We start from the raw sequence: 13,766 nt of genomic DNA, 5'->3' as shown, positions 1-13,766 counted from the left end.
TTAATATAATGTTAATGCATGTTCAAGTGTCAACTTTTTTGGCATGTTGGCATGTCAACCACTCCGTGAAGCATCCCCGCGGGATGGTGAGAGCTGTAAAAACAACGTCAGTGTATAATCCAACATTTCATTGTAACAAGTGGAGCTAGAGCAGAGTGTAGTATTAATGACACAAAAACATGAGTGAGTCTGGAGAAAGTGTGATCTGATACTGTGATTGTACTGCCCAGACTCTGGCTCCAAAGTCAAAAGATGCCACTGTCCATATCCACGGAAAAATAGCATCAGTTTTGCTAATGCTAGGAAGTGAGTACACATTGTCTGTATTTATATACAGTCCATGGCCACTGTAACCTGGGGTCTTTAAAGAAAATATCAGTAAAAGTAATTTATTAACTTCAGCTCCACCATGAGCTGCTCCGTTCTGATCACCATAGTTTAAAGGTCACAAAGACACAACACGGCTGAATAGCAACGTATTTAATAAAAACTCCCATCAACTGACTGTAACGCTCTCTCTCTGACAAATACAAACCTCAATGACACGTTAAGCAAACCACCAAATATGAACCTTTCAGGTCTGGGCGAGCTGCCCTTATTAGTCATCAAGCGTAGTACAGTTTCTCTCTGTGCACACGAAGCAGAAGAGACCAAGCCCAATTTCCACAAGGGGGAAGTATCTTTCTGAACAGTAATGACGAAAGTGGGGTCTGTTGTTTTCCCAGCAGTGCTTCAGCAGCTAAGTACCAGAATAAGCAAATGCATAAAGATGATGATTCTGCTCAGATACTTCTGCCTAACTGGCCTTTGACAGGTCATACACTTTGAAAATAAAAAAAAACAAAACAAAATTAGCCTTCAGCACAATCCACTCAGAGCCCAAATCATTTGATTATTTCAAAACTGAAACCAGATCATAAATACATTTAGCCATGTAAGTTTGAGGTGTTTATGTTTGAACTTTGAGCAAAAGAAATCCCCATTGTGTTTGTTCCTCAGGGTGTTATTAAAATATTGCTCCAGTTACATGAGCAAGATTTACTTGATTGCAAGATTTACAGCATTAAACTCGCTAGCAAACATCACAGCAGATGTTCCGGATGTTCAGAGTTAGAAAACATCACAATTGACAGACTTACAAGGAAATACATGATTAGATTTTATTTTCACATCAATTTACATTTTTTTTATTCAGCCCTTAATTCTCTATAGCATTTTAGATTTTATTCCCTGGAAAGAAATTAGATCAGTAGAAATGAGAAATGCGAATGAGAAAAACCTGGGGTAATTTAGTGGCAATACGAAAAGTGAAGACAAGAAAAAAATTAATGTCATTTTAATCTGTGCTGTTTGCAAAAATAAATTGAACGCTTGTAGGGGAGATAGTAGAGTTTCTGTGCAACAATGCTAAAACAAAAGGTCCAATTACTTTACATTGTTATTTACTCGTAAGTTAGCTTAAGATAAAGGGGAAACGTTTCACTTTTGCATATGTCCACACAAGTGTGAGTGTTAAATTTAAAAAAAAAAAAATCCAATATTACCCGTTGCTCTGTCATGCTGTCAAGCAAATAGAGCGAAAAAACAAAAACAAAATGTACGAATTAAGAACGTTAAAGGTTTTCCTTCTGCGGACAGTGTGTTCACATGTCAGTGCCATTCGCTGTAGAAAGTGAGTCAGTCACAGTTGTAGTCTGAATGTGAAAAGCTGGCAGCTATCTGGACACTGGGCAGACCCTAAATTGTGTCTCTCTCCCAAATGCAGACTCACTGAATTTCACATGGGAGCTCTAAGAACAAAGTGCTCTCAATGACACTGTGATACTCTCTCTCTCTCTCTCTCACACACACACATACTCACACTCACACACACATATATAAATGCTCCCGTCTGCATATTTCTTCCTTTATGTACCACACACTAGAAAAACTCATAAAACTGCTGTAAACATTGTCATAAATCCACCGCACACAACACCATATGAATACAAAGTGAAGAATATATCTATAGTTATCACAAAGTTAGCACAAATGCTTCGGCCTCCTTTGAGTCCAATACAGTCTCAAACGAGCTGGCCCAGGATGAGGGCCCCTACACCATAGCCAGGGCCACCCTGTCGGGCGTCATGGGCTCCGGCTTCACGGAGATCCACAAGTCCTCTGTTTTGGCTGAATTCTTTTTCTTTTTTGTGTCCGACTTCCCTCTCGACGCGTCGCCTTGGCAGCAGCAGCCACAGCAGCCGTTGGCATGGCGACAGCAGCAGCAGTGGCAGCACACCACCAGCGTGGTGAGGAGGACAAGCAGGGGGAGAGTCAGAAGGACCATCAGGCAGATGGTGTTGTAGGCCCCCTGGTTGTGTTTGTCCACAGCAAAGCTCCATAACTGACTGAAGAAGTCCCGGATGCTGTCTGTGTTCTCATCCATGGTTTAAAGACACAGACTCCTCCTCCTCCTGATTGTCTAAGAGCTGTGGAGTTAATAAATCCTTTACAGAGCTGTGAAGTTTATAGGACGGTAAATGTGCACATGAAGTTGCTGGAGAACCCAGACTAAATGACGACGGGGTCTTGATTTGAGTTCAAACTCCTTTTAACGTGATGTGGCTCCAGTTGAAAGGTTTCAGTCGCACAAACCCATCCGTCCAACGGGTGTCGGTTCAAATGTTTTCTGTGACTTGACAGTGAACGTGTGCTCCTCCTCGCCCGCGACAGGCAGATCTGTCTGATTAGGTTTGTGCGTATGTGCTCAGCTTTGGGTTCTTTACAAACACTGAAGGCAAACTTTATGAATGCCTCCTGCCTCAAAGTGTCCCTTTAAGGTCTTTTTTCCTCTAAAACAAATCCAAAACAAGCTCCTTTGTTAATTAGAGGGGATCCCGCGAGGTCGCCCCGTCGCAATGATCTGATCCCGAGGAGGACGCCAAAATATGCACTTGAGCCAAGTCTGTTTATGCGGGCCGACATTCCACTAATTGTTTTCTCGAGTCTCCACTTGTCCTCTCGCCCTCTGGCTTCGGTTTTGTCGGAGGAGCGGGGGCGGTCCAATCGTGGGCGTGTCTGCGCAACATGAAAGAAAAAAAAAAGGAGAGAGAAAGTTAACATGGACAGAAATGTGGCTTCAGGCAGACAGCTCGTCTACCTCCCTCTTTCCCTCTCCCTGCGTCCAATCCATCTTTCTGTCGCTGTCTTTAACATCTCTACTGCTGCTCTCCCTGTCCTGTCAGTGTCAGCGTGGTATTTTTTCAGCCTTCCCTTCATTAATATTGCAGAGGAGTCATTCAGGATTCAGGGCAGATCTCTATAAGAGCCCCACCGAGGTAGACGGAGGCAGTGAGAGAAAGAAAGAGGGGGAAGAATAGAGGAGATTGGGTCTGAGGGAAGGTAAGACAGAGATAGAGGGAACCGATCTTCCTAAGAGTCTCGCTGAGATGAAGAGTGCGACAGAGTGTCAGGGAAAAAAAAGAGAAAAGGCACAAAGGAAGACCTGCAGAGGGAGATTTATATGAATATATGGGGCTAATGGTTCCCATTGCAGGAAATAGATGGAATCTGGGCTAAGTTTTAGAGTCTCACAGTAACATTTTCCTCTAGCCTCAAAACAAATCCCATTCAGCTGCTCTCCTGGTTTGCCAAAGAAAAAGAAACATCATTCCTTTTTTTTTTTTATCCTGAAAGAATAACCTGTTTGATTAAACCTAAAGCCTTGAGGCAACATCTTTATTTAAATGGCATTAAACAACTGTAGCTTTTTCAGAAGATGTCAAACACCATTAGACTCGAGCGCGCTCCTTACAGTCTGCGCAGCTAACGGCTAGAGAGCCCGCTGGCAGCAAGAAGAAGCCGTTCTCGTCTCACATTAGGTTGCGTCTCAGAGAGGAAGAGATAGAAAGATAGAAGATGATGCACCTGCAAGTGGAGAGCAAAACTATTTGGCGTGGCTGCCACCGCGCACCGCGTCTCATGTGTGAAATTAGTTAACCCGCAGACTTTGCGCCAACTTCCCTCTTGTTCGTTTCCTCCTTAACAGGAAGCTGAGCGCTTAGAGCTGAGAAGAACCCAAAATACCAAAGCGAGGGTTGAGAAACAAGAGTCTCATCTGAGAAAAGAAGTCAGGACATTAGTGACTGTGCCAGGCGTGGATCTGGATCATTTATATATATATATATATATATATACACACACTTGTTTTTATGCATATTTTCAATCTGAGTTGGAATTTGTGGAGGTTGGTTTAACATCTCATGAAGAAGCACAAAGCATCGCGGCCTTGAATAGGACTGTTTATTAATTTGGAAGCTCGCGCCACATTTGAATCTATAATTCAATTCGGTGCATGTTGTTGCGTTGAGCTCGGATGAGCTGCTCCACCTTTGTGTACACTCCGATCCGCCTCACATTATGAAAAACAACGACAACACAGCGAGTCAGAGTCACTGAGCAATAAATCTGCGGGAGAATGAACGATGAATCAGGAGAGCAGCTCCTAGCTGTACGAAACAATGACTAACAGTGAGTCAGTGGTAAAGTCATTAAATGGAATGGATAAGTCACTAGGTGTTATCATAATTGTAGTGTCTTGCCGGGAACAGTGAGATTATTTCAGGTTTTGTTTTATAGGTGTGCACTCTATTAGGGGATTTGTAAAAAGGATGATCTAACTTCTTTCACTTCTAACTTTTATCAGCGATATGCACTGCTGCAAAAAGCACCGAGGAGCTTCCACGCTCTGGACGAGCTAGGCCTGAGCGGAGGACGGCTTCTGAAAAGAACACAGGCGTGTTTCACAAAGTGCATCTTAAACGAGAGCCCGGCCTTTAAATAAACCCCATCGTCACATTATCTCACTGCGATGCCATTCTGAGATTCTCGCTGGCTTCTTTACTTTCTCATGACTTAGTGCTCTCCTTGGGCCATTCATACACAGGAAAAGGCCATTTCTGGGGCACACAAAGCCAGGAAGGGGCTGAGAAAAAATGTTTTGATTGCGCTCAGTGCAGCCCCTGCTGATTTTTTAAGGAGCATACGCGACCTAGAAGACAAAAGTTGTGACAGAAGGCGAAGCAGGAATCTTTAATGACTTGCCCCGAGCTCGCGGTCAGAGCAGATCTACTGTAGGTCCCCTGTTAATACGCAGACCTTGGATGTGTTACAGTCAAACAAGGAACATTTATTTATTATTATTATTATTGATGATAAAGTGATGATGATGATGATAAAGTGCAGCTATTTTTATTTCTTTTTCTTTGCTTTGGTAGCAGCAGGCCTGGTGGTATTATCTACAGAGAGCGACACCAAGCGCACAAAACAGTTCACATTTGTGTCAACTCGATCCTCAGTGAGTGAAATGAGCAAATTGCTGTAGGACAATAAAAAAAAACATCTGTAAATTATTCGATATTGTTAATTCTGCAAATACAGCATTTGTAATAAATGACATGGCAAAAACATTCTCCCCGTAAACCGACTTTTCTTATTAGATGCTTTGTTTTGAACAAAGTACAACTTAGTGACACCCCAGAGCGCTGACAGGCAGCGAGAAACTTATCAGCTTGCCGTTGGTACTTGTCAAACATCCTGTCAAGTCTAACCACTGCCAAAACCACGCAACTTTTAAATGGAGTCTGCCTCAGAGGCACTTTTTTTTTTACCTGGAATCACTCGGCAAAAAGCCTCACCAGCTTATATAACCCACTCAGAAGGGCTTCTTCAGAGTATTTTCTTGCACTCAAAAACTTTTTTATGTTATTCTATTGTATTTTAAGCGGCACCTTACCCCTCAGGCTCATGTGAAGTAGCAGGTCAGGTCTCCCCTTCTGTCTGATCCAGTCAGCTGCTCCAACTTCAGTTGTTTCTGTTTTGGCATCAGCTTCTGCTCTGTTCTGGTCCCCCTCACCCAGACATCTTGACAAGTCTTCACTTTCTGTTCCTGTTTCCCTCTCTACCCCTTGTTTCCCGTCCTCCTCCTCCTCCTCCTCCTCCTTCTAATTCTCCACCCTCCTCCTCTCTCTGTGAGTGTGTGTGTTTTGGTCGCAACGTCACTGCACCCAGCCCACTCTCTGTAAGAATGGGCCCTCTGTCTGCGCTTGAGCCTTGTGCACCGGCGTTCTCGGTCCTTGCGGTTGCTTTACCTTGCCCGCACAACAGGATGTTAGAAAATAGCGTCACATAGCAACGGAGGCCCGAAAGCTCGATAAACTAAACAGGCACATAGGACGTGAATCCTGCAAACTGCTGCATGACGTGTGTCAGAGGAGCAACTTACTAAGGAAGTGTCACGCATCAGGAGTAGCACCGTAGGCTGCAGGCTCCAGCAAACAGCGCACCACCCATCTCAGAACCCCGAAATTAGAATGAAAATAGGGGAAATGACGGACAAGGGCCGTGAAGAACACCTGGTGTAAAAAAAACAAAAAAAGAAGAAACGAAAGTGAGGTCATGTGGAGTGCACACACATACACGCTCACTGCGCCTGTGGCTTTGCGGCCGATGCCCATTTAGTTCAGTCAACCAAAAGAGGATCATTTTTTTATTCAAGTCAGAAAAAAGAGGGTGAGAGAGTGTTTAGATGAGATTAAATGGAAGTCTATCTACTATCTAGTTCTGAGATGAAGTGCATCAACATGTGCACTTGTATATGTACTAACATATGGTGTGGTGGCTCCATTTGAATGTATGTTACAACTAAATGAACTCATAAAGTCTGTAAACCAAATGTCCTGTATGCATAATATCAGATTGTAGTGAAATGGCTTCATTAAATGCAGTTTTTACAGAGTTTCTAAAATATGCTGCATCTTCAAAAAAAAAAAAAATCCTCCTAAAGAAAGAATTAAATTTAAAAGGAAGTCAATGGGGCGAAAACATCAGAAATGTAATAAGATTATTTAGACATGAAAGCAAAGGGAAAACATGTTGTTTTTCATCTGACTGGCTGAACAGGCGGCAGGCTCTTTTGTAACCACGGGGCACGGTTACATGAGAATTGATGAGACAAGCCTGACCATGTCTGCAGGTGTGTCTGAGCCATCTCAGTCAAACACAACCACGCGTTGGCACACATGCTGCACACACACACACACACACACACACACACACACACACACACACACACACACACACACACACTCTGTGCCAGCCGAGAGGCTGCTGTCTGTCCGGCAGAGTGTGCAGCGCCGCTCCCTGGAACTAAAACCCGGCTGCTGTTGAGGCACTAGAGTGTCCAGTCACCTCGAGCCACTGTTGATTAATGACCTCGGTGCATCGGCACTTCCCCCGATGGGAAAAAAAATCCTTCTTTACGGTAGTATATTGGAAAATGATGCGACTACATATTCCATTCGCTGCTTTTGATTGCCACTTGAGAAAAAAAAAAAAAGAAAACGTCATATTTTCTTTGCATAGATCTAATTTGTGCAGGGTTTCTTGGAAAGTCCTAGAGTTTCCACGTAGTTTTGGGGTAACTGCCCTTTTCAGTTGACAGAAAAAAACATCTGGCTGCAGTAGCTGCCTCTGTACACATTATTTATTTCCATTATTATATATATATGTAGATATATATTTTACCATTTTCTTGGAGGAGTACCTTTTTGTTCTTACATATTAAAAACTCCATCATACGTTCCCCTCCCTCACAGGATACCTTATGTTTAGCTTATACTGCAGTGACCCTCTGAGTTCCATTTCCTCTGTGGAAACCTTACCCTCAATTTATACTGCGTTGACCCTGTGCTTTAATGGCTGTAGCTCCCATCTGGTTTATGGAAACCTTTCACGGTGGAGCACACCTATGAAGGAAAGCTCAAACAATATATCCCTTTATCCAGCTCAGGTCTGTTGCAGTAAATTGCAGGAACGAGCAGTGGGCTCACATTGGATCACTGATCACGATAGCAAAAAAAAAACAAGAAAAAAAAAAAACAGACAAATGACTGTGACATTACCAGAGGCATTAAGTAAAGCCTCATTGAACTACCAGACTGTGTAAAAGGGCATTACCAATCACTACAACCCACAGGTTCTGCCAACACGCGCTGAAACATGAGTGTGAACCCAACACTCGGTGAGTTCTTGGATGTGAGCGCTAATGAAAAGTGACTAAAGGCTTGTTGTACTGGAGTCTGACAAGTGTCCAGAAATAGCCTGCTAATGAAACCAGTCCACCCCCACCGCCTAAAAGAGGAAAACCTGGGCTGTGGTTCATTCCTAAATAGAGACGAAAAAAAAAGGGAAAGAAAAAAAAGTTTGGGCCCAGTGTTATGACATCAGGCAGAGAGCAAGACTGGAGAAAGACATTATTAGTCTATATAAGGAATTGCCTCTCGCTCTCATTGAACAGCTACGGGCCGACATGTAAACTCAAGGCTTTTACACTGGCAACTAAATTTCACATTTGAACCATGAAGTCAGCCTGCTATTTTAACCTTTAACTGTAATACCAGCATAGTTCTCACATGACACACGGCACGCTGTGGGACCTGACAGCGTGTTATACATCTCTTTCTTGGCTTTTGAAGGTGTCTGGCTCATTCCGCCGAATGAATAAATAAAGTGCGATGCAGCAAAGGAGGGATTTTTCCAAGTGATTTAATCAGTGGGGACTTTCTAAGTTCCTCTTTGCTGGCCCGATGTTTTCAAATGCAGAAGAAGCAAAATGAGACGCCGTGGGAATAAACACTTACTCATTTCAGACATGTGGCTGGATACTTTAGGGTAGATTTCTTTGAAAAAAAAAAAAGAATAAAAAAGAAAAGCTGATTACAAGTAAACTCATAAATGTGTGACTCATAAATGCCATGGAAGAGAGAAAAAAGACATAACCTTTGGACAGACACATGCTAGCCCTTCTTCTTCTTCTTCTTTCAGTGTTTGTGCTAAGAGCTGGTTGTAGCATTATTTACCCAAACCTCTTCCTTTACAGCAGATTAATGCCACACAGTGACTACTGTGTCATTATCTCTTATGAACAGACACATGTTTCTGACAAAAAGAAACGTACGACAGACGGTTCTGCCGGCTGTGACGTGACCTCATGTTACCACGAGATAATTAAACGCTCTTCCCATGTTTGTGTTGTGTGCATGTGTGTGGGTTTGAAGGGAAGGAAAACTGATCGCAGCCTTTATTCAGACCGAAGGAGCAGCTTTGTCTTTAATACAGAGCTACAGGAACATTTTGACACGGCAAACATGTTCAAATAGAAATATTCAATTTGCAGCGAGGATGGAAAAAAAAGAAAAAAAAAGAAAAACGAGAGAGACAGGCGTTCACTTTTGAAACATGAAGGCGCTCAACTGTTCTACCTCAATTTTGATCAACATGACAGTAATTGAATCTTTTGTTCGCATTAATCTCCTCGCAGTGCCGCATTCTCTCGTCTCGGTATTGTTGTCAGGAGCCCGGTCCCCTCTCTGAGGTAATCAGCAAAACGGGCAGGTGTCTAACCTCGGCTCATGTAGGCGAACGCCAATTTGTGTGATTGGTAGAAAGGAAGACAAACTGGCTGCAGTGTGTCTTTAGGTTTGGGAACAGTTTTGCTTCACATTGCACAAGGCAGCTTAGATTGTGCACGGTCTTTACAGTTTGGTTAACCGAAGGTTAAATGATGAAACAGACATTTTCTGTTGGTGAGAATTTCTCCTTTCCGGTGTTCTCACACACATACTGTCACTATAAAAATGAAGAAAGGTGACAATAGTCTCCATTCAGTTCAATGTCTGAGAAGCACTCTCAAATAGCAAATAAGATCTCATGCTCTGCTCTCACACACACACACACACACACACACACACACACACACACACACACACACACACACACACACACACAACACTACAGTCTAAATCCAAAGTGCATGAGCAGCCATCTTTCCTGTAACCCCTCACTGAACTCGTCCCTCAGGTCACCACCGCCCACACATTTCTCCACTCTAATATCCGAATGGCTCCCGAGGACGTGCGTGTTGTTCAGCTAATGCAGGGGGCATTAAGTATCCCTGCTGGCACACTACAAAGGTCTAACCCCATTTGCTATTTAGCCATAAATAAGGAAAAGAAAATGCCAGGCCCCCTCTCTCTGAATGAAGGCTGGTGCATCAAGGTTTAGACGTAAACTGTATCTGGTCCAGGTGTGCAGTATCCATGGCTGATCAGTGGGGTTGAATATTAAAACATAAACTTGTCTGTATTTCCTTGTATACTGATAATGTTTTCATCACCAGTTATTTACGTGAAAAAAAAAAAAAAAAAAACCTGAACCTGTTCTACCTCTGAACCTGAACCTCTGACACTGACCTGAGCTTTACTTTGGTACACATTTTTAATTTCTCATTTTCTCTTTATTTGGAATTAGTACGACCTAAGAACTATAAAATGGAAAGTAGTTTTTGGAAAATAATAATGTCCTCATGTGGGGACACGGGAATTATTTCACTCAACATTATAATAAAGTCACCAATATGAAACATAATATAAAACTGTTCAATGTCCTCAATCAAGTACTTGCTAATTAGCGGAGTCATAGCTCATTACTATTGTTAGAACTGTCTGTAATATTAAACTAGAAAAAGTTAATAAGCATAAATAAACAAGTTTAAACTGTAGAATTTGTTGAGGTTTTGCTCCTTGTCCACTTCTGTTATATAATCATCTGTAGAACAAATCCACTGAAATGATGCTATCAAGTTTTTACAGTATCAAATCAAGAGGATAAAAGTTCAAATGTAACAGAATCAGCTGCTACAAACCTAAAACTTAATGTCCCTATATGAGGACGCAGGGTCTCAGGAGGTTAATGTAATTTTTTCAATCTTAAAAAGAGTTGGATGTCAACATGGCGAGGTGAAGTGAAATGCGTTATTTGGAAATCAACTGAAAATAAAGGCTTAATACTTCAGCAGATGCAAAAAATGATTTCATAGTGGGATAAGTTCTAGCATGATTAGAGGAAAACAAACACGCATTTAGGAATACGATGAAGTGCACTTGTGTCCTTTAGCAGTTATTGTCACAATCATCAACTACCATATTATGCTGTAAGCTCAATAGGCTTGAAGAATAAGAGAAAAAACAACAAGAAACTAAAGGTTACAGACTCTGATGAAAGCCCAACCACATGGAAACTGTCCGTGTTTGCACAATTAAAGGCTAAGAATAAACCAGCATACTCCGTCCTCCTTTAGTCTTGATGAAGTTGCCTGTCCTTGATCTAAAACCTGTCATCAAGAAGCACCTGATTCAGAAAAAAAAAACTTTACTTTACCTTTGCGGGTTTTGTGTGGGTTTTCTCTGAGCCCATCTGATGAGGCTGTGAACATGAACCCTGATATAAATTCTAGATCAAATACAACAACATCAGAGGAGGTGAGGAGTTCAACGGTGGTTCATGGCATGCATGAAATCATAGCTAAGAAAGGGAAGTGTGACCCTTCCCTCTCTAATCAGCTCAAAATAAAAGCATGGGAACAGATGAACTTCTCTTTTCAACAGCTGTCACCTTGTTTGAGGAGTCTGAGTCATCGTCGTCTCAGATCTTCATTTCCACGCCAGAAACAGAGAAAGGACCGTGAAGCTTTTAGAGTCCGGGCTTTCAAGGCTTTGGTTTTGTGGACGGATGAATCCTTAGTAGATACCCTAAAGACTTTGGGCTAAATTTAAAATCTAAAAAAAAAAAAAAAAAAACGAGCAGGGTATAATTGGTCAGTCATTATTAGTTTGAAAAAAAAAAGAAGAAGAAAATTAAGAAAGAAAAGTCGTCTCATTAAACAGGACTCAGGCTGCAGAGCCTCTATTCATGCATCCATTCATTAATTACAAGTGTTCAAGTGTGCTGAAAACCTTAATGACTGGTTAGACAGATCATTCCAGTAATGGGTGTTTTTCTCATTTTGATCTTTCAACTAGAGCACACACACACACAGACTGAATAAAAAAGCTTTAGTGGTAGAAAACGATGCTCAGCCAGTTCTTACCTCACACTCAACTCCACTGAGGTCGTAAATAGTCAAGTCTTCATGCCTCCCTGCTATCTGTGATTTATGTGAGGCCCCACCGTTCGTGCTCCCCCCTATTCCAACTCACGGACCTCTGAGCATCAATAAATGTCTGATAAAAATCAAGCTGTTCCCCCGGCCGGTCGCCCAATTAAGCCCCAGTGTTTACAGCGCCATCACAGAGAGAGTCTAACTGGGAGATGTGGGATGCACCTCCCTCTTATTCAGATGCCTGCCAGGGCCTGTTAGCTTACTGGGTTCAGTGAGATGTAAAGAGACTCTCGGAGCACACGGGAGACAGGGGGAAGCCTCACAACGCCGCTTTTCATCAGCGTCATGTTGCACCGGCTCCTCGTTCAATCCTGTGGAGACATTACCGGGTGGATGCTGGGATGAGGAAGAAAGAAGGGACGGGAGAAAAAGCTCGGGGAGAGGGTGGCACCCAAAAAAACAAACAAAACTGGAGCTGTTACAGTTTCTTGTATTCGTAAAATATTTTTTTGATTTTCTGTAAGAGAGGAAAATGACCATGATTTTTTTTTTATATTTATTAGCTAGTTGCTTAAATCAGTTGCATCTCAATGTATATTTCAATATTTTAACTAGATCATTACTGCTGCTTATTACTGCATGAGGCTGATTCACTGTAGACAGGCTTGAGTGTGCAGCACATCATTTACACAAGAAGTCTCACCTCAACTTCATTCTCACCCGAGGTTTACAGCTGGGGACTCTCTTTACAGATTTGAAAGAGACTAGGAGTACACCAGCGGACAGGCTTGACAGATTTTGCAAACAACATTGTGTAGACGCTCCTGACACAACCTCATTAATCTTTCCTCTGTTTCTCTTGTTCAAGTTCGCTTTGCCTCCACTCTCGCTGTTCATTGTTGTTGTGATATTCCCTCTACTTCCCATCGTCTTCAGAGGCTATTTCCTGTGTCTGACCCTCTCTTTTTTGTTGGTTGTTGACAACACTTTTTTTTTTGTACCAGCTATAGATGTCCACTGGCCCCAACTAGTGCAAACTGGTGCAGACTTTGCTCAACTTGGAATCACAAATATCTGGTTTTCCTATAAAGTGGGGTAAAAATAGCTAAGGGATGTACAAAAAGGGACATTACGCTTCAAATGGACTGAAATGTAAACCAAGAAAAGAAAAAAAAACATAGGTTTGTTGTGATTGTTAGAAAAATGACTTAACAACAAGCTAACTAACTAGCTGGTTGGTATTTTGAGTTAAAACAGGCGTGTTTTAATAGAGTTCATTTTATTTTATTATCAGATTTTATTGGATTGTTTGTTAGTGGCTTTCTTTGGTGCGCAGTAGTGAAAAAAAACTTCCGTAAATCCAAACCTTCTAGTAAAATGTTATTTGCATTCATGGTGTTTATTTATGATGAGGTGGGGCACCACTTACACTGAGCTGTTAATTTTACCAGCTGATGGTGAAGTTGTGCCTATGAAAGAATAACCACACATCAAAATAAAACTTGGTGAGGGGTTTCAGGGCGTCAGAAACCCAGCTTCGCCTTATGTTGTGGTTTACACCTGACTACTTGTTCCTCTCACTTCTGTCCCTTTATGTAAATGGCCTGTGGTTGTTAAATAACCACTGGAGCGCACAGTAATAATGTACAAACTCTGTTCATCTATGCAGCTTAATTGCATACAAGCCTATTATTAATTATAACCCACTGCATGCTCCGTCACTAAAGTCAGGATATAGACATAGGTTTGTTTATAATGCCCAGATTTACTGTAGCTACGAGGGAAAGTA

General features: G+C 42.0%; 1 protein-coding gene across 2 annotated transcripts; it reads right to left on the bottom strand.

Moving 5' to 3' along the window:
- Positions 1 to 1,146: 1,146 nt before the first annotated feature.
- Positions 1,147 to 11,651, bottom strand: LOC125011468 (uncharacterized protein KIAA0040). Of its 2 annotated transcripts, XR_007113187.1 has the most exons (3): positions 11,257 to 11,651; positions 5,774 to 6,392; positions 2,441 to 3,057 (listed from the first exon to the last, which is right to left on the bottom strand). XR_007113187.1 is itself a non-coding variant. In XM_047590703.1 (2 exons), the coding sequence occupies exon 2, from the start codon at positions 2,423 to 2,425 to the stop codon at positions 2,093 to 2,095; it is 333 nt and encodes a 110-aa protein (XP_047446659.1). In that variant the 5' UTR covers positions 2,426 to 3,057; positions 5,774 to 5,970; the 3' UTR covers positions 1,147 to 2,092. The 2 variants fall into 2 exon arrangements, 1 of the variants encoding a protein (XP_047446659.1); XM_047590703.1 differs by lacking the exon at positions 11,257 to 11,651 and having other exon boundaries at positions 1,147 to 3,057; positions 5,774 to 5,970.
- Positions 11,652 to 13,766: the final 2,115 nt, after the last annotated feature.

Source organism: Mugil cephalus, chromosome 7, assembly GCF_022458985.1.
Source record: "Mugil cephalus isolate CIBA_MC_2020 chromosome 7, CIBA_Mcephalus_1.1, whole genome shotgun sequence".
In the NCBI taxonomy this organism is placed as follows: domain Eukaryota; kingdom Metazoa; phylum Chordata; class Actinopteri; order Mugiliformes; family Mugilidae; genus Mugil; species Mugil cephalus.
This window is presented reverse-complemented; position numbering and strand designations above follow the sequence as displayed.

What these genes read in the sequence shown, in the direction of transcription:
- LOC125011468 (XM_047590703.1), bottom strand. Translation starts at nt 2,425, where the DNA reads ATGGATGAGAACACAGACAGCATCCGGGACTTCTTCAGTCAGTTATGG.